Raw genomic sequence first — 19,853 nt, forward strand, 5'->3', positions numbered from 1 at the left:
AATAAACTTTCGCGGCAATCACAAAACGATCAAACTCCAATCCTTCATATAAAACGTTATATAGCTGCAATCAAAACAAATTACGTCTTGTACGTGGCTAAAGCCCTAGGGACAACCAATAAAATAAACCTCAAATACATACATTTTCCGGGTCCTTATTAAGGCACGCCTCGACGAACTCTTTGAATGGCTTCGAATAACTGCCCGTAAGTTGTGGAGGGTTGTTTTTGGGGATTAGGAAGAGAACTCTCATTGGGTGCAGTTCTGAATTTGGCGGTTCACCCTTGGCGAGTTCTATGGCCGTGATGCCCAGTGACCAGATGTCTGCTTTGCTATCGTAGCATGACTGTTTGATGACTTCGGGCGCCATCCAGAACGGTGTTCCGACGAATGTGTTTCGCTTACTTGTTGTATTGGTTAATTGTCCAGCGACACCTGTAATTGTTATTACAACATTAAATATTTTATATTACTTTAAATATCATAAATTCCGTATTATATTAGTTAAAACTGTACACAATAATTGTGTAAGTACTGTAATATTTTTGTGGATCGTAGGAGTCAATTAAATAGCTAATATTTTTTATCCTTTTTTCCTTATTTTAAGCAAAACAAATGCGGCAATGTTATTTAATTTTGCGTTATTGTGTTAATGAATAATAATTTTACTTATCACGTTAATTATACGGAAAATTTAATAAACAATTTTATTAACTTCATTTCAACATGCCATTTAACTAGAGAAATATGCATGTCGTATAACATGAGCGCGTCGGAATTGCACGCTTCCTCTAACTTTTATGAAAGTTCGATAATACCAACTTTCAAACACTTTGCCTCAAAGGCTAACTCTTTCCTCAGACATAATAAGTTCACCGTTGGCAACACTTGACAAGTTGCAAACAGGACATGACGATGTATTGGTACAGCGTCCCAAATGGCGCAAATATTGAATGTTGGCCGACAGCCAGCGGGATTAATTGAAGAAAATTGAAGGGTATACTTCCATTACAGTTTCACATATGATGAATAAATATATTTAGGCTTTCAAATACTCCAGGGCGAGTAACTACATACAGTATATATTATGTTCGTTGTATAAAATAAACTAGGCAGATTTTTATGCACTTTTCATAAACATACAAATAAGGAGCATGGATTTTTAAATAATGATACTTATGTGTATTTATCCCGAGTTTAAATTTAATTTATAAAATATAATATTCTACAAAGCTAAAAGTTTTTAAATTAAAAATATTCTCCAGGTTGAAACTGTTTAATGTTGAAATTAACTTTCTTTTAAAACATTTAGAAAGTTTTATATAGTATTTTAAGACGAACCCTTGAGATATAACATCTTGTATAGAAAATTATATTTCTTTGAAATTTTAAAGAGTGCATTCAGAATATTAATATGAATGTAAATTCCATGTTTCCATTTTAATCAAAACTGTTTAAAAAATTTACCAGTTCATTATTAGGTATTAATCTAACATTTTAATAACACTAATTCGAAAGAATTAATGGCTACTTTGTCGACCTTATTATAAAACGTAGATTTAAGCTACTACCACGTTCCATGGTAATTTTTCCATGTAAAATCCTTGTCATTGCGATCGAAGGATTGTTCTGACACGGAGACATTTCTATTTCTACACCCATACATTTATAACAACAGTTTTCGTGATCAATCTCTGCGGTCGATGTCAAGAAAGAGGTGTGGTCTTTCAGCTGGTCGATAGTGATTTATGATTCTCAGATTTATCGTGTGTCGCACCTCATGTCGTACCTTTATCACAACTTGAATGGGGTACCATCTTATGGATGGTTGTAGCCTCTCTATTTATTGTTGAAGAGTTGTGAACCTTAGATTTGAATACCGTAAATATATGTTGTGAGCAAAGATTACATAACTCCATACTATCAAAAAAAACAAGACAATTTTATAAATAAATTATTTGTTTAATTGTAGGTTTAACATAACAGACGACGTGTATAATACAAACATTTTGTTCTTACAAATTTACATAATTTAAGTTCGCTTTTTACATGCCTTCGATTCACTAATTAACGTTCATGCCCCCCATGCAACCCCGACATAACATTACTTCCGCAAGCTACGGTGTAGTTACAAACTATCTTTATTACAATCTTATCGTAACGTAACGACTTTCCTCGTGGAAATGAAAGATCCATCAGTACCAAATGTAGGCGATTAGCGGACTACAAAGCGAATACGAATAGGTGTATAGGAATTTTATATTTGTTCCGAATCCAACCAATGCCATAACTATTACTAGTAAGTATTATTCTGACTTAATTTTTCTATAATACTAGTACATAGTTTACACTAAGATAATGTTAATCAATAGTCTTAGTCTGTTCTAGAACTACAATCGTGTCCGAGATACCGCACTGGCTCTTCTACACTACAATTGTTTCCATAAGGTAAAAGTATAAATAATACATCGTAATACATTTTGATTAAAATAATTTTACATGTATTTGTCGAGAACATTTTTGACGTCCATGTGTAGAGGCAGATAAGGCAATCAAATCGTATTTATACCTCATGAAAGAAAATCAAATAAAGTCTATTATGTTTGTATGTTTGTTTATGTATCCGCGGTAGTTTAAAATATACCAAATGTAACAAATTGTGAAATCTGTTTGCTTACCAAAATCCGCCAGCTTGACATCACCCATTTCACTGAGGAGTACATTAGCAGCTTTGATGTCCCTATGCAGCTTCCTCTCAGAGTGCAAGTAGTCGAGGCCTCGTAGCACCTCCCGCAGTATCACAGCAATGTGCATCTCCTCGAAGCTGCCCGCCTTCATCAGGTCCAGGGCGGAGCCGCCGCCAAGGTACTCCATTATAATCCATAGTTTTGTTCCCTGGAATTAACACAAGACTATATTTTCTCTCTGTTCTTTGGAACCATATTGAACGGTTGTAGAAATAAATGTCATGAAACAAATGTCTTTAAAGCTCTAAAGTTAAGTGTTATAATTTATATTATTAGAATGCTCTTACTACGAAATATACACATCATTTTTGGTATAAAAAATGTAATCTTATGATTAGTAACAAGAATCCTAATTATTTCTTGAAATTAGGGTAGTTGTTTCCCTTGACGTCGTCACGTAAAGGAAGGTAGGTGCCTTCTGAAAAATTATCATATGCATTAAATTAATTAAACTCAGACTAATATGCATATATAGGTATATACATATATGTATATACTAATAACTGTGTATTAATATGGAAACTTATTCAATGTGCAGAGATTAGCAGACGTTAGCTCAATTATGGAACTGTCTCCGAGCGGATAACATGATCGCGTCTCATGAAGATTAATGCGCACACGTCTGCTCTCCAACACGTTATAACTCACACTTGGTATGTAATCATATTGATTTTAATATTCAGAGAAAGCTCATTATCGTGATTATGGAAATATTATTTATTGCCTGTTATTTAGAACTGTTCACGTCTCTGCCAACTTTGTCATTAAGTAATATATATGTTTACCTATACATAGAAGTAGTCTATCAGGTCTGTATTTAATAAGAACTTCTGAAAGACAATTTTCGTACTCTTTTTAATGCTTCAAAACCCTTAAAAATAAAGACCCTCATCAAGCGTTCCCTCTTACAATAAAAACGGATGGTACATTATAACAATGAGGTTTCGACGAAATTTTTTTTAACCGCCTTCAAAAATCCTATCGTATCCTATAATTCTAGAACAAGTTTTACAATTGTTTAAGCATCGTTCAGAACATTCGGGCCCTAGTAATATAATGACCAATATTTAATATTTAGTTCTCTAATTGTCAGTTCAAGTAGTAAGTACAAATATAACACATTTGAATACTTTAGAAGACAGGTTAATTTTAATAAATATTCAGAATTTTCTTCGAAACAGAGTAAGCAAAGTCTTGGCACAAGAAATGCGCAACGGGATGCAGCCAAAATTATGGTCATGATAATATAATAGCGCATTATATGAGAGTATGTTGCATCCGCATGTTAATGTCATACGGAAGAGGACAATGGCAGGAAAAGCAGTCGCGCGCGGCTCCGGCGCAATTCACGCCCCATCGGCTTTCGTAATAGGGCCTCTGCACCATAATTTTACTACGTGATCTACATTTCATACAACTAGATTGATGTTGCAGGCTTCGTTTATAGAGATTGAATACATACATCTAAACTTATAAATAATGAAACATTACGGAATAATAATATACTGTATTTAGTTCCCTATTATATGAAAATTCCAATAAAAAAATATTCACTAAAATAAACGCAAAAAACAACCTACACGAAATTTATCATAATAGTATTACACGTATTGCAAACAGTGAGATCTACATTGTTTACTTAACACATACATATGTCAGCAATATTAAATAACGGATGACGACTTGGTACAAAGAAAATCGCAAGGAAAAAAAGACAATATTTGTTATTCAACCTTCCGAATAACATTACCATAATATGCAGTATAAGCCCGTCAAACACGTTTCATCACAAAGGACGTCACAGACCAAATAAATATGACTATATAAAGATATAAAAACTGTTGCAATTTTGGTAACCCTGAATCGGAAGTAGCCGTACAATATCTGCTTTCACATAACCCGAAACCGCCTGTGGTTTCCGCGGATGTAATTTTAATGAAATTATGATGTAAACATAAGGGAGAAGAAATTGTCCGCTGTGATGATGTAACGCAAATACCTACGGATTACGTGTGTAAACATGACATTTTATATACTCTTGCAAACACTGCGGAAGGTTAAACTCGCACAGCGAGGTGAATTAGACCTAAGACCTTCTTATTGTATTTGAGGTTACAATTCCTTTAAGGCTTATACGATTCATAGTCAACTAGGACGTAATCTAGTTGTTGTTGTTGTTGTTAAAAAAGCAGTAAATGCTGTAACTGCTGCTTAGCAGTAGAACACTTACTGCTTTTTCTGATTTACAGATAAAAGTTTTTCTATTAAATACCTCATCAGGCGACCGCAGTGCGTCGGCACCTCAACGAATGTTTAACAAAATGAGAAAAACAAACACAATACTCAAGTCGTCAGAAGGCGGCATACCGCAACGCAAAGTAACATTTACTCTGGCGAGATAAGATTAATGTTTGTTATTTGTTTAGTTTTTTTTTCATTCAATCACAATTTCTAATTGAGTCTGGTATTAAATCAGATAATATTACTTAGAAATAATATCAATACTTTTATTTAAGTCACTTATTAAAAAAAAGAAAAAATAATAATTCTCCTTCATTTGGGACAGGACAAAGATATATTCCTAATAAGAGAATATTACTCATAACGAATCACTATATTTTTAAAGAATATATGTCTAACTGTGCTAACAAAATGTGGAATAGCGAACAGTCTTAAACATATATGTATAAGATTTTTAGTAAGTAAACTTGACTTGATTCTTTGATGGCTATCAAAGGCCTACGTTTAAGCAAACTGGGCCTATATGTCAAAGCAAAATCTCTTATATCCCTTAACAACCTCACTTGACCCATCAAAGCCCGATTTAAAACGAAGACAAAGACATACTGAGGTATTTCAGTTTCTGAATCCGAATAAATACGTAACCTAGTATATTGCAAAGCTAATCTATTGATTGGGGTTTCACTTTGGTAAGTTCATTAATTCCGGTTTTCCATTGCATATATAGCTTATATTAGATATTTACACTACAGATGATTTGTGTTAAAAGTACATGTAGTCGATGTACATCATAAATCCATAACTTGAATCGTCGAACTTTTAACTTTGACTTTGCATTGATAATACAAAGATTCAATGTTTTTCTTTTTCTTGAAAAATAAGGAAACTTAAGCAAATTAAATATGACCGAATAAAATAATGAATACCGAGCAATTTACAAATAGAACAAAATAGGAGGTTAAACACATAAATAGATTAAAATGAAAGACAATTTGCATAATCGGATTAAACGGGTTTGTCAGCACGAAAGCCTTTTAAAATACATTTGCGGTTTGCACTCTTACGCGTTTCTAGATATGCTCCGGCATACAGATTACGGCAGATAATTTAATATCCCTCGGGTATAAAAAATGCTGAGACACAAGTTTGTCTCATAGGTATCCGTAACCATGGCAACATGGAGCGTCGGTCAAAGACCTCTCCGTCGCGTCATCCACCAAAGTAAAACAAGAATACAGAACTATTAATCCTAGAGAAATTCAAATAGGGGTGTGTCTAACAATGTTATACAAACTTTTCAGTTTAGATTTAACGTTACTTGAACACGGGCCACGGCAAGCTTTTATTATGAAAAGCGTCTGCAAACTCGTTAATTAATTATAACTTGATTCATTATGGTCCCATTTTAAGTTCGGTAGAAACATTTAATTGTTTTGGCACGACAATTGAGTTTATGAGTTTGAATCTGTTTTCATGCGAAAACCGTAACAAGAATTTCGTTTGCAGAAACATACGTTGTACGTACGCTATAAAGAAAAGGTTTTATATCTCAGTAGTCATGGAGGCTTGCACGCAATCGAACTAGTAGCGAGGGGCGAATATTCGTTTAACTAATTCAAGATGAGCGTCACCATAGCAACGTCAGAGGGCTCCTACTTCCTCTAGCCTCTATAATTTACCGGATGATTGGATAACGTTAGTTGCAACGTAAGTAAACAACCGCTACTTTGAAATATCATTGTCATAATAATAACGTTACTATGTACCCCAAGGCATTACAGCTTCCTAAAATCAAGACATTGCATGAGATATATCTTTTATACATACGCATTGCTAGAAGTATAGATAAAATAGTTACTAGTTAGTGACAGTTTAGAAAGTAATCACAAAGTTACGGAACGTTCCATTTACAAATATGCCGATGTACATGAAATTATTTAAATTATGATAAAACATTGTGATGTTTGTTATTCTTGCTATATATAAAAAGTTGATAGAAAGAGATTATTTATTAATCTTGCCGCTCGTCTCACTGATACATTAAAATACAATATTTAATTTGACGAGCACTTACAGCAAACATAACGTACATGAAGAGATAAAAAAGTTAAATTATAAAAACTATAGGAAAATCTATTATGAAGTGTAAATACGGAAATTCAGACTTAGCTCGTTTATCCAAATGCTCAATCTAGATATCGGTGAGTTATGGCCAATACGCGCTAAGAGAAAGAAGGTACAAATGGGAAGATAGGATGCCAGAGGGTACATGAAATTTAAATTTAGTTAAAAGGTCAAATAATTAAACTCGCTTCTAGTGTTTGCGAACAGAAAATTGAAATGGCATTTATTATTTACCATTCCATTATCGTTCGAGAGGTCACATTTCGTTACGAAACCAGCTGATGCGACAAAATGTTAGTAAATATCCAGCCAATTCACGTAGTATTTGTCTTCGGGAGTCGAACATTTCAATCAACAACAAAATTAAATCAATCCACTTCAAATCTACAGCATTCGTACAAACAAATTCCCTTAGCTAACCTGCAGTAATGGAAATTGGATTTTCCATTTTTAAAACAAACTTTAAGAGAAAATATCCTCTTTTTTAATCGATTTTCGCCATCTTCCATAGTTAAAAACTTCTAAATCACACATGAAATGTAATCAATAAGAATAAACTGTCAAAAATACCATTGTAGCATTTTGCTAACTTCAGTAATAAATCTTCGTTCATACAATTTCGTGTCCGAAAAGTTTGCCCACGCTACAAAAGTAACTACATACTGTTCATTTGTCATTTCGGGCATTGGTCCCAACTAAAGGCTGGATTACACGGAATTATACCTCGGAGGCCGTGTTTCGAAGTATCCACCTCTAAATGATGTACATATTTACTTATTAGACTGCGTAACTTTGACATCTAGGGAGAACGCATTAAAGGTTATATAATAACTCACACTTGGATAAATACAAGGTATATAAAAGCTAAAGGTTTAATCTACTGGCATTTTATAGCTAAGGTTAATTTAAGACATATTTCTGTTCAACCATTTCAGATCTAAAGCTGTTACACTGTTGAATGATCAGTGTCAGCGCAAGAGGACTTCAACTCAATAAACCAGATAAATCTAAAACCAGCTGGATTACGTTATCAAAGTATAAAGTATTAAAGGAGGCCATTAATAAACCCCTATAAGCGCAACGCCATAAAACATTGATAGTACCGTGCCATAAAATCCCCACAAGGACCCTCGCCGCGCTGATCGTAAGGCGAAAACTGCAAATAACATTTGAGAGTGCCAACATAAAAAGTTTAATGTTTGACAAACAGTAAAATGTATGAAATGGTGACAAACAATCATTTTAGAATACCTTACACACTCCTAAATTGTCTTCATTTATGGACTGCAAGTACTAATTTTTGGATATATTGTATTATCAATGTGATGTACATAGTTTTGGTCAAGCGAATTACGCAAAAATAAATTAATAATGGTATAAATAACAATGTGAATTGTAGGAATGTAAAAACAATTGTGCTAACTCAATAAAAACGTAATTCGTAAATCATACCGCTGATTCATATTAAAGAATTCCAACCTAAATAGTAACGCAGTAATTCACGCATTTTGTTCACGTGTTAATTAATTGTTCATGGGTTTTACAGACAGATAAGATTTATACGTAAGTTAAACTGTACGTATGATTTTATTATTTTTTTCCACTTTCAAGTTGCGAAATTCTAACAATAAAAGACAAAGAAAATCTGAAACCCTTACATTTTAAAGTAGACGGTAGACACCATTTAATGTTGAGACATCGAGGGTTCGGTGACTTTGTTCTAGACTGAATTAATGTGTCTGGATACTGGGTACATAGTTAATAAAGGACCATTTTAAATAGACTTTCGATCAAATCAATGAACTGTAATTTTGTATTCATTTACGCAAAATTTAGTATAAATTTTCGTCATTTTTTTTCTCCATGCATTTATGTGTTCTCTTGCTCGTTTATAATTTCTATGTTCTAATATAATTTATGAGTATGAGTGTCAAATGTGTAACGTCATATTTTCTTGTAGTTTAAGGCATGTATTTTTTTAAAGATCTTATCAAAAATATATTTTATAAGCAAGTATTTGGCGATCAATAAACATATTATTAAGATAATATTCAATTTCTGATTGACTCAACCTGTATACGCGTTTACATATAATAAAAAAAATTAACTGACCTCACCATTTCGATGCTTGATAACTCAAATACTACAATACAATTTTTTATCGCCTTAGGGATTAAGCTCACGGTAAAAACTTTATATTGGGTTATGCTACTTTTCATGTGTACGTGTGTGTTTACGGCCATTATCGTGATATTATTAAATACTTTTTTTTACATTTTTGAAAGGTATAGATTATGTAGACCTCAAGTAGATATTTAGATATATTTTACAACATTATTTATATTAAAATATAACACATACACACGATAAAAGGCATGCATAAAGGTTGCCTCAAAACAACGTGATTATTTAAAAATAAGCCACGATCTGAATTATGATAAATATTCCAAACTCAAAGGAAAAATTCCATTATACGTTCAAGGCTTTGTCGGGGCTCACCCTATGAAACGACACAATTGGCATTCAATACTAAATCGTCTTTATAGGTAGGGCAGGAATTCTTTCCCGAACCATTAAGATTCTGTACAAATATGAATTAAGACGAGACATATTCATCAATTTAATCGTATAAATTCTGTTATACAACGTTTTACAAAGACTAGGAGACATTACTATATCAGTTAGTACAGACCGTTTTTCGAATTGAACTAAACAAATATTGTAATGGTAAGAAGCTCTCTCGTTGATTAAAAACAAGAATTTTCACTAAAAAACGGGACAAATGTATAAGTTACCTTTTTGTTATAATTTGCGCGCTGATTTGCTCACACTTGAACGCTACTAATTGGATTTCAAATAAATTACTAAATTAGTTTGCGTAACTCTTTAATACAATGTAAACCTTTATCATCCAATGACATCAATATAAAACCATATGTCCCCAAAGTATATATTCTTATGAAACCCCAATAGTACTTCACCCACACGGGGTTTCAGATATTGGCTGAATACAAATGCCGAGGTAATACGCTGACTCATTATGGCCACGTGCAGTACACGATTTAGGATGAAATTGGGTCATTTGGAATTAATAAGCGTTGCATTAGACACGACAAAGGAAACACATTTGTTACGCAATCTAAGATTGCTATGTATTCTTGTTAACCATATAAATAAGTCGAGTTTTCTAGAATAAACAAAGGTTGAACAGTATTAATCTAAAACATTTGCGGCCAACTCTAACATATGATTGTGAAAATAACTGCACATCAAAGAACACTACAAAAAAATATTATTAATATTATACGGAAAAATTGATAATTTCTATAAATTGTGATAAATATTTATTCAGTTTTTTTTTTAACAAATGAGATAATTTTAATTTAAAACAGATATTATCGCTATAAAGTAGCATGACCTAAGCGTAATCTCATAAAGGCGCGAGGTACCCGCCGTAGGGTAGAATTATTCAAAATCAAGACTTAGACGTATGTCACATTCAGGAGGCATACTGAAGCATATGTTATCGCTAAGTCTCGACCTAGAATCTAAGCCCAAACTATTCACTGGTATTAAATAATATTGTCAAAGTAACAGTAAGAAGTCTTGTAGGGCAAATTAATTATTAGTACAGCTGTCACTCCAATCACGAAAGACGTTGAAATTCTGTCACTAGTGACAGCAATTAAAATATAATTTAGGCTTAATTATTTCAAATATTGTATTTTTCTAGTTTCTAATGTATATATAACAGTATTTAAACGACGTAGTTTTCTTTATTCAGTGTTATCTATTGATAACGATTTGTTAACGTTATTTTTAGAATTCCAAGTAGAAGTGTCTGGCAAGATCCTGCATCGTTTTTGACCGGGCACGTGATATTTCCTCAATTTTATGAAAAATGAATGAGCTTTATGTCTTAATACCACCATAAACTGTTAAGAGGCAAGTCATTAATCACTGGAAACACTTTTTCATTAATTTAAGACAAAACTGATTTAGGAGGAGACTATGAAATGAAGCTTTTATATTGAGTTTAGCGCCAAAGCCCCATTAGGGATCTTAGCTTCAGTTAGTATTTTATAAATGTTAACATCATCATCAGGAATTACATTGTGTACCTCCTCACCCGCCCCCTCTTAAAACGAGTTCAATGTCTGTAACGCTGTATCACCGTGGATCAATTAATGTCAATAGTAAAACCACTACAGGTTTCATAATAATAAACCTACCTCTCACTGTGTATTCATGCACAACTGCGGGAAGGAACTTTGAAAAAAAGCCTTCATGTACATAGCTACATAAGTAATGCAGAATCTATCGTTTATATTTATTCATTTGTTTGTATGTATTTGAGGGCATCTTTTAAAGTGCTATGTATTCTTGTTAACCATATATATAAGTCGAGTTTTCTAGAATAATTAATATCAGTTTATCAGTTCAATGTCCCTGCAACGTTAACATTGCAATTAATTACGCATAAACACAATATAATTGAGCGATTAGAGCCGATTGGCAAATCATTGCCAATGTGAATGTGGTTGAAGCATGGTCCTTGACTCAACAGGCCGGTTTCGCTTCATATTTCAGCAACTCTTACTTAATATCAACCGAGTATTAATTGTTTTAACAGCATTTCATTATGTTTCGAAAAAGCATACACAAGACCTTAATTGGTGGTTATAACTGCTTTGTTTTTATTATAGATACCCCAAAAGGCTTCTGCGGTCTGATTCACTATTCAAATATATTGCATATTTTGCGAAGTAGCTAAATTTGGACTCGACTCGCGGCGGAAGTCTTCCCTGGTAGATACGACCACCAATTGTTTAAAAAGTTAACATATTCCTCTCTCTAAAGTCGGCAATGCACCCACTAATACGAGTCTCCGTGAACTGTGATGTTTGTGTGCGTACGCTCGTTTCAAAGATTACAGAAGTATACTTACTACACAACTTTAATATTAATTTCAATGATCTCCGTAATTAGTTAAAGAAGCTGGCCTTACCACTCTTTGACAAAGAGAAGAATTGAAATCTGAATAGAAATTACCATTTTAGTTGTGTATGTATATGCAAGTGGTATTTTAATACTTTTAGTGCCAAAGCATCAACTTGATTAAGGTCGAAATTAAACAATAAATTCCAGCCAAGGGTAATTTACAAAAATTTCAGAATAAGTAAACTTACATAATAATAATATATTTTATCTAATTTAATCCTTAAGGCTCTTAGATCTCTTTCGTTAGGGCTTACGTATCAAAGCTACTCTTTAAACATGGACAGTGAGTGCGATCGAGACGACACTGTGAGGTTTTATCCGTATGATTACAGGATTGCGATAAAGCGCGGATGTTGAGAGAATTTAACCAATACCGCATACAAAAACGTCGGAATCTCTACTGTTAGATGCTACAGAGTAACAACGTTAGCACAAACACAGTATTTTCAAGTATTTGTAATTTGCTCTTTAAAGGCTGGAATCGATTATTTATATAATTATAATTTATTTATTTAATTATTAGTACTCTAAGCTGTATCTTCTAAAACAAAAAACTTAGACAGTATAGAAAGCCAAAACTGATCAAATATTTCCCACATCTCTCGGAAAATATCAATATTCTCATAATTGGTGTCATAGTTAGATACAATCCGAAACATTGGCGATTAATGCAGATAATTCGAGCAAGGTACGAACAATAATTATATTGTTCTATGTGCCTCGTATGTGTAGTAATCTGCACGAATTCTATTGGACTACTGTTAGCGCTTGTGATCTCTTCCAAATACACCATTAAGCAACCTATTGAATCGCACGTATTTTGCGCGCTAAGCTTGCAAAACTGCAGCCTATAATATTGTAATTACAAACTTTAACATTCGCCTGCTTATAAATTCACAAAGCTTCTTTGTTTCTTGATTAAAATTCTCAACGAAAAATATTTGATTAAAAGTTTTCGGGGTTTTCCTATTAAGTCAACATTATTAAAACTTTGAAAGGTTGTAGAAAAGAGATTAAACATTGTTTAATTTTCTCGAGAGGATTAAAGTCTTTTGAGTATAAATGACAACAAAATTCTCATAATGAAGAAATATGTATTCTTTCATTTGTCGAAACTTTTTCATCATTAATTAAAAATAATTTTCTTTAATTAATTATAATAGAAAAAAATGTCCATTAGCTCGAACGGTGAAAGAAAACATCGTGGGGAAACCGGCTTGCCTTAGACCCAAAAACTCGACGGCGTGCGTCAGGCACAGAAGGCTGATCACCTACTTGTCTATTCGATTAACGAATGATCATGAAAACAGATACAGAATACTGAGGCCCAGACTTTCAGGTTGTAGCACCATTGATTTTTTTTAATTAATTATAATATAAATACTATATTCTAGACGTAACCGCCTAGTAAATAATATTGTATTTGTTTATGTTTATTGCTTATTTTCGTACATGTTAATATATTGCTTTTTAGTCGTTCTTCGTTTAGTCGAACTTCGTTATTGTCGTTGCTTGCGTTCTTTCCGTTAAGCGCAGTATTTCTCTTGTCCCTGCCACGGTTGATTCGAAGATTTTAATTAAAAAAAAATTTATAATGATAACAATGATAGTAATAATTCTATTACAATTTATGAAATTCTGTAATAATCTTACACTACTAAGGTAAAACGTAATAATTGTATTATTTTCATTAATTCATATCTATGATAATAAAATCCTTTTGTTAAACTTTATCTAACCAATTTCTGTAAAGTTTCATATAGTAGTTCATTTACCGAAAAATAAAGTCATAAAGAAGTTTCACTTCTTACGTGTGTACTAGACACGCGCACATTTTTTGATTAATGGCTCCTAAAAGTAGTTATAGTTTGTTAATCATTTTTTTATATAATCAAGATGTATAATGAAACCGTTATTGTGTTAGACAAATGTGATTGAAATATTGATATTAATAGTATTTGGTTGGATAAAAACACTAGTCATTTCATGTACTCTGTATATCTCCATACTCAAAGATAATAAGTGCACTTAAAAATAGTGGTGTTATCAAACTGTACACTCAACATGGAGCTTAGTAACAGTTTCATTACTTATATACTTATTCATAAGCCTCATAACTATTTATTGTGTTATTAAATCACTACGGCTATAAACGTGTCAAAAATTACCGTGTAATTACGTTTTAGAATCATCGTGTATGCACATCTATCGCTCAATCCAATACGGTTGCTTCCAACAATATATTCTTGATGCTCTTCGTATCGCTAGCAATCAACACAATACTACTTCCAGTTTCTATATTAAAAGACTAAGTATAAATAATTGTTGCAATTCTATCTAGAATAATCCTAATAATGCCTATACAGTAATCTTACTGTATAGGCATTTGACGTCTATTTCATTTATATAAAAATTTATTAACTCGAAACTTTGTATGCAACCGTAATGTTTAAATACAGAATACACTGTGCGACTTAAGTACCAATTAATTTTCATTTAGGAGTGCCTCAAATTGTCATTGAAAATCATTACTCAGTTGCCAAGTGCTTGATGCAATAAAACGAATATTACATCATTAGACAGAATCTGCGACCTTCTAGCACAATAAAAAACCTTTTCACCGTCTCTTTTTTAATAAATAATAAATTCCCATAGATTTTTGACCGCTCTATATAACTAATTTTAAGTTTTAACGTTTATTGAAGTGTAACTCCTTTATCAGCATTGTAAAAAAAAACTTGTCCCTACCACGGTTAATTTTAAGAGATTCGAAGCCATTAATAACAAAAATATATTATAACGATAACAATGATAGTAATAATTCTATTACAATTGATGAAATTCTGTAATAATCTTAGTAGTAATAAGGTAAAACGAAATAATTGTATTATTTGTTGTTCATGTCTATAATAATAAAAGCCTTTTGTTAAACTTTATCTAATTTAACTTTATTTAACCAATTTCTGTAAAGTTGCATTTAGAAGAACATTTTTCCAAAAATAATGTCATAAAGAAGTTTCAATTCTTACGTGTGTACACTTGTACACACACACATTGTTTGAGGTGATACTTAATTCGTTACATAATCAACGAATGTTAAAAATGTATTGGATTTTGACATACACGAGTGATAGTTCGAGCTAAGTCTCGTTTCTGAATCTCGCCTTTATAACTATACTATAACTAAGTCTAAATTAAATATGTTTCAAAGAAAGTTTGTGTAATCACTAAAATGGTTGATATAATTACAAAACAATTAAATTTTCACTCCTATGCAAATGTAAACATTATCAACAACAACGTACACAGTACTCCTCCTATGCAAACACCTATGTGTGATGTCGTCTAACAGCCCATTATCACAATGAATGTTCATTACGAAACATCTTACTTTCTAACGATACAATGGTCTATTATTTCATCTGTGTTATATATTCAGTGCGAATAAAGCTGGTTTTATGACAGTAAGATATTTACTTAATTTGTTTTATTGCATAAACATGATTTATGATTAGCCTAGTCTAACGCCTATTTCATATCGCTTCAGTATTTATAAAATTTACACCCGTTGTATTTAATAATGGAAGGTATGATATCCCAAATATTATATAGCAAACGTAGCTCTTTCCTTGGTTCGCTTTATATTTTTATTGGTTTCTATGTATCTTGTAAAACTGCCTTCATCACTGATTCATCTTGGACAATTCAATTATTTCATTCCAAGTTCCTAGTTTCAATTCCGAGAATTCCCACAATAGTTTTTAGATCTGGAAGGTACAGTTGTTCGATCTACTTGTTTATAAAGACAAATAAAGAAGCAGAAATGTCCCACGCCCTAATTGGGACTTCAGATTGTTACTAGAAATAATATGGTGAACAATATATGTAATTGCGACACAGCAATACCAAATTTAATTAAAACTAATAATTGTAAATCGAATTTTACTCAACTATTAACACAATTTCAAAAACAAGCTACTCATTAGCGGAGTAAAGGAAAAGTTATACAATTAACCTTCATATGGAGATTTATATGACGTTATACTATATATTTTCATCATTATCAGCATTATATAAGCTGTTATATCAATATTCGTTCAAAACAGGAAGTTCATTAAAAATTGGCTGATTAGCTATGCGCGTAATTAATATTTTCAAAATATAGTTTTGTTTATAATAACCTTGTGACCAATTAATATTCATAACGAGTATTATTATTACTAATTAAATGACTTTAGGCATTTAATTTGTCATTTTTAATTAATTTATTTTTTTAGACTTTGTTTTTTTAATTTATTTAATAATATTAATATATTGTTGGTCGTTAGGGTCATACGTGTAATGTGTATGCTGAATGCAAAATATTATACAATACAATAGAAAATAATGTTGATAAATTGAATCTACTAAAGCATGTAATAAGGAAAATGGTTTTTCCAGATTTTCAGACATAGCATTAGGATCGTTTTGTTGCAGGTTCACTAAATCCGTTATTATCTTAAGGCTTCGACGTAGACCATCAATTTGAAAAGCCTTTTCGTCTTAGAAGCTTTACTGTATCCACATATTAAGTATTAGAAAAACAAAGACTGACTCAATTTTAATACAATTACTTTATTGAAATACTTACGCGCGCTTTAACTTCACGCGATTAGTTAATATTAATAGTCCGTAAATACTTTTATTATCAAATTAATCTTATTAATTACGTACCCTCCACTTTCTCACCCTATACACAGGTGTCTATATTACCTACATTATAAAACATAAATATAATGTGACTAAATAGTTAAAATTTCCAACAGTATTTGTAATAATTAATGTTAATTTATAGAATAATTAAAAATATGTACTTGTAAATTAGCAAGTTGTAGTTCTTTAGTTAGGCAATAAAAAGCACTAACCACTGATATATCCACTTTGCCACCGCAATCTTTTCAAGTATTTCAGGAACATTGTTAATATTAATTGTGTAAGGTACGTATAGCGTGCGGCTGCGACATAATAATAATAAATAACGGTACGCGGTATCGCTCTGTGCATTTTGTTACGGCTTGCTAACCAGCCTCTACCATTGTACACTGTCATAACTATCATGTTTAAGGACTTCCTACTGGAAAGGCGATATTATTATTACGTTATATCTGTAGCAATAAATCGTTTTAATAATGTAAGGTCAAATGTCCCAATGGACATCCAAATAATATCTTAATAAAAACAGGTCAAATCAAGCAAATAGTAAAACATTAAGTATGATAGCTTTTCAGCCGGTTATCGGAGAACCAAAAAAAAGTATTAAGATGTTAGGTGCCTACCTCCTATATCCTACCTGCAGGTAGGATGATCTTTTGGAATTTCGTACTAAAAAATCATTATTAATGTCCGCAAATAACTACAATTTTTATTATCATATAAATGCATTTTGTTGTTTGATATCTCTTTCCTTATCTTTCACTTTCTTTGTTCATGTCTGTCTGACAAATTAATATTTCGGCCTTCATTCATCCATTTATAAATGAATAACTCTAGTCTTACTCAAACTAAAAGTAAATCTTATCGTGCACAGAAACATACATATTTTAAGTCGAATGTAGAAGTCGAAGTAAGAAGTAGACATGGGCAGAAATTGGCTGTGCCAAAAATCAATCTGGAACCGTTTAAAAAAAAACCTTTTGTATGGCTATTAAGGTTTACAATAATTTACCAAAAGAATTAAAAGATCTTCCGACTAGAGTCTTTAAAAATCGACTTGAGGAAAAAATGTATTATAATGATTATTTGCGTGAAACACTGAAGTTGATATAAATTTAGTAACATTTGATATGATATGTACGATACAAATAATATAAGAATTGACCAATTTTAATATGACTAATAATGTAAAATGTAAAAGTCATTTAAAGACAAATTTGCGCGCCATTGCATGGCAGAATATGCGAAATTACTATTGTACCACCTTTTGGTACCGTATTCTTGCAATAAATTATTATTATTATTATAAAAGAAAAACATTCACCGCTCTTGTGACAAGCACCAATAACGTTAAGATACAGCTCAATAAAATCGCGGTCAACGCGGCAGAAAATTTTCAACGAAGCGTCAAATAAGTAGGGACGTCAAGTCGGACGCAAGGAGACGTAAACAATTTATCGCCCAGCACTCTGTAGCCGACGCGGCGGTCCGAATAAACGCGACTATTAAAGGTACATTAACCGAAGGCCTTTGCACCAAAGAACTTCGCAAAGTTTATTCACGTAATTGTACGTCCTTTTGAAGCGCCCACTGTGCATGTTAGCGAGACGATAAGTATATTGCTCACATAGAAACCAAAATTCTTGCCAAAAACAGGGATCCTCGTAAACACAATAAAGGTTTTAAAGAATTCTCTATCATTACTACAGAAATGAACAAGTACTAGTTCTATGACAATGATACGACTGACACGAAATAATAAAATAGTTTTAGTTCGTACATACATGAATGAGTTAGCATGTATGCTTACACGTGTTTTTAAGTTTAGTTTGATCAATATCATTAATCATTATAAAATGCTTCGATTATTACAACTTTATTTAAGCAATATACAATCTTTAATACATAACTTTTTATAGACGTTTCTGGGTCTGTTTCGTTTAATATTGGAACAGCTAAGATAATTTATCTTTTAAACCATTTTTTTTAATGTGTACGTAGCTAATGTACTAAATAGCTTGAATGCGTGAGTTGATACTGTCGTATTTGAATTTCGAAGCCTACGCACAGTAAAACACGCGAAGAACAAACAGTTGAATTTACTCAAGTGGACAGTGTTATTGTGTAGTAACAGACCTTGAATATGAAATGGATGAGCGTTAAAGATGTACGTTACCTGTAACAGAGGAATAAAAGATTAACAAACATCGTAAAACTTGAATAGTCAGTGCGAATTTCACGAGCAATAAAGTGCAAACTATAAACATACTGACGGTATGGAAACTATAAACATTGATAAACATAAATATACTATTACTGGAACAACTGTGTAACACTTCCTACGTTATCCTAATCGTACCTTATACATCGCTAAATGTCGTGACAATTTTAAATTAGAGTAAAATAATATGCCCGCTTATTATTTAGTTCATTTCACTGAATAGGTAATTAATATTAACATATTTGCATAGATACTAGAAGCTACATATCTAATATGACAATAAGGATGTCTAGGCTCTCATTTAAGGAAAACTCTCTGAGATATTCTAAGAAAAAGTGGTAGAAGAATGTCGACTCCAAAGCCATTCCAAAATCCTTTAAAAAATTATGTAGTAATGAATAGGTTTTACTCATTTTGTATGTTTCTGAAAATACCAAAGAATTAATTACTTAATATAACGACTAATATTTATTTAACATAGTACTTTAAGTACCAATAGACCATTAAGAAAGTAAAAGTCTTCAATTTGTTTCTGAACATTGACATAGGTCAGGGTCAGTCAGAGTACCTATAAGTGTTTGCCATTTAAATCATGTCGAAGCCAGTAATCCAGGAGTCAGTTTCAAAAATCATCGAATGCTTTGTTACTCTTTTAATAAAATTTGCAATCTTCAGTATTTAAGGGAGTTCCCCTACAGGTGTAGATAAATTCCAAACTGTATATATGAAGATTTTACATGGACATGATTAAGAATGCGTAATATAAAACGGCATCAACTTTACTTGGTCAGCTTCCCACAATACCAGGAACATAATATCTCATACAA

The 19,853-nt window shown here is 32.0% G+C and overlaps 1 protein-coding gene across 5 annotated transcripts in view; it reads right to left on the reverse strand.

The window, feature by feature from the left end:
* The window catches only part of LOC123708110 (serine/threonine-protein kinase 26), a 70,700-nt gene that overhangs the window by 7,565 nt on the left and 43,282 nt on the right, over positions 1–19,853 (reverse strand). For all 5 annotated transcript variants that reach the window (XM_045658623.1, XM_045658622.1, XM_045658620.1 and 2 more), the window contains exons 3-4: positions 2,679–2,895; positions 143–435 (exon numbers count right to left, since the gene is read on the reverse strand). In XM_045658623.1, coding sequence (XP_045514579.1) covers positions 143–435; positions 2,679–2,895 — 510 coding nt within the window. The remainder of the gene's footprint in view (positions 1–142; positions 436–2,678; positions 2,896–19,853) is intronic.

This window comes from Pieris brassicae, chromosome 4, assembly GCF_905147105.1.
Source record: "Pieris brassicae chromosome 4, ilPieBrab1.1, whole genome shotgun sequence".
NCBI classification, from domain to species: Eukaryota; Metazoa; Arthropoda; class Insecta; order Lepidoptera; family Pieridae; genus Pieris; species Pieris brassicae.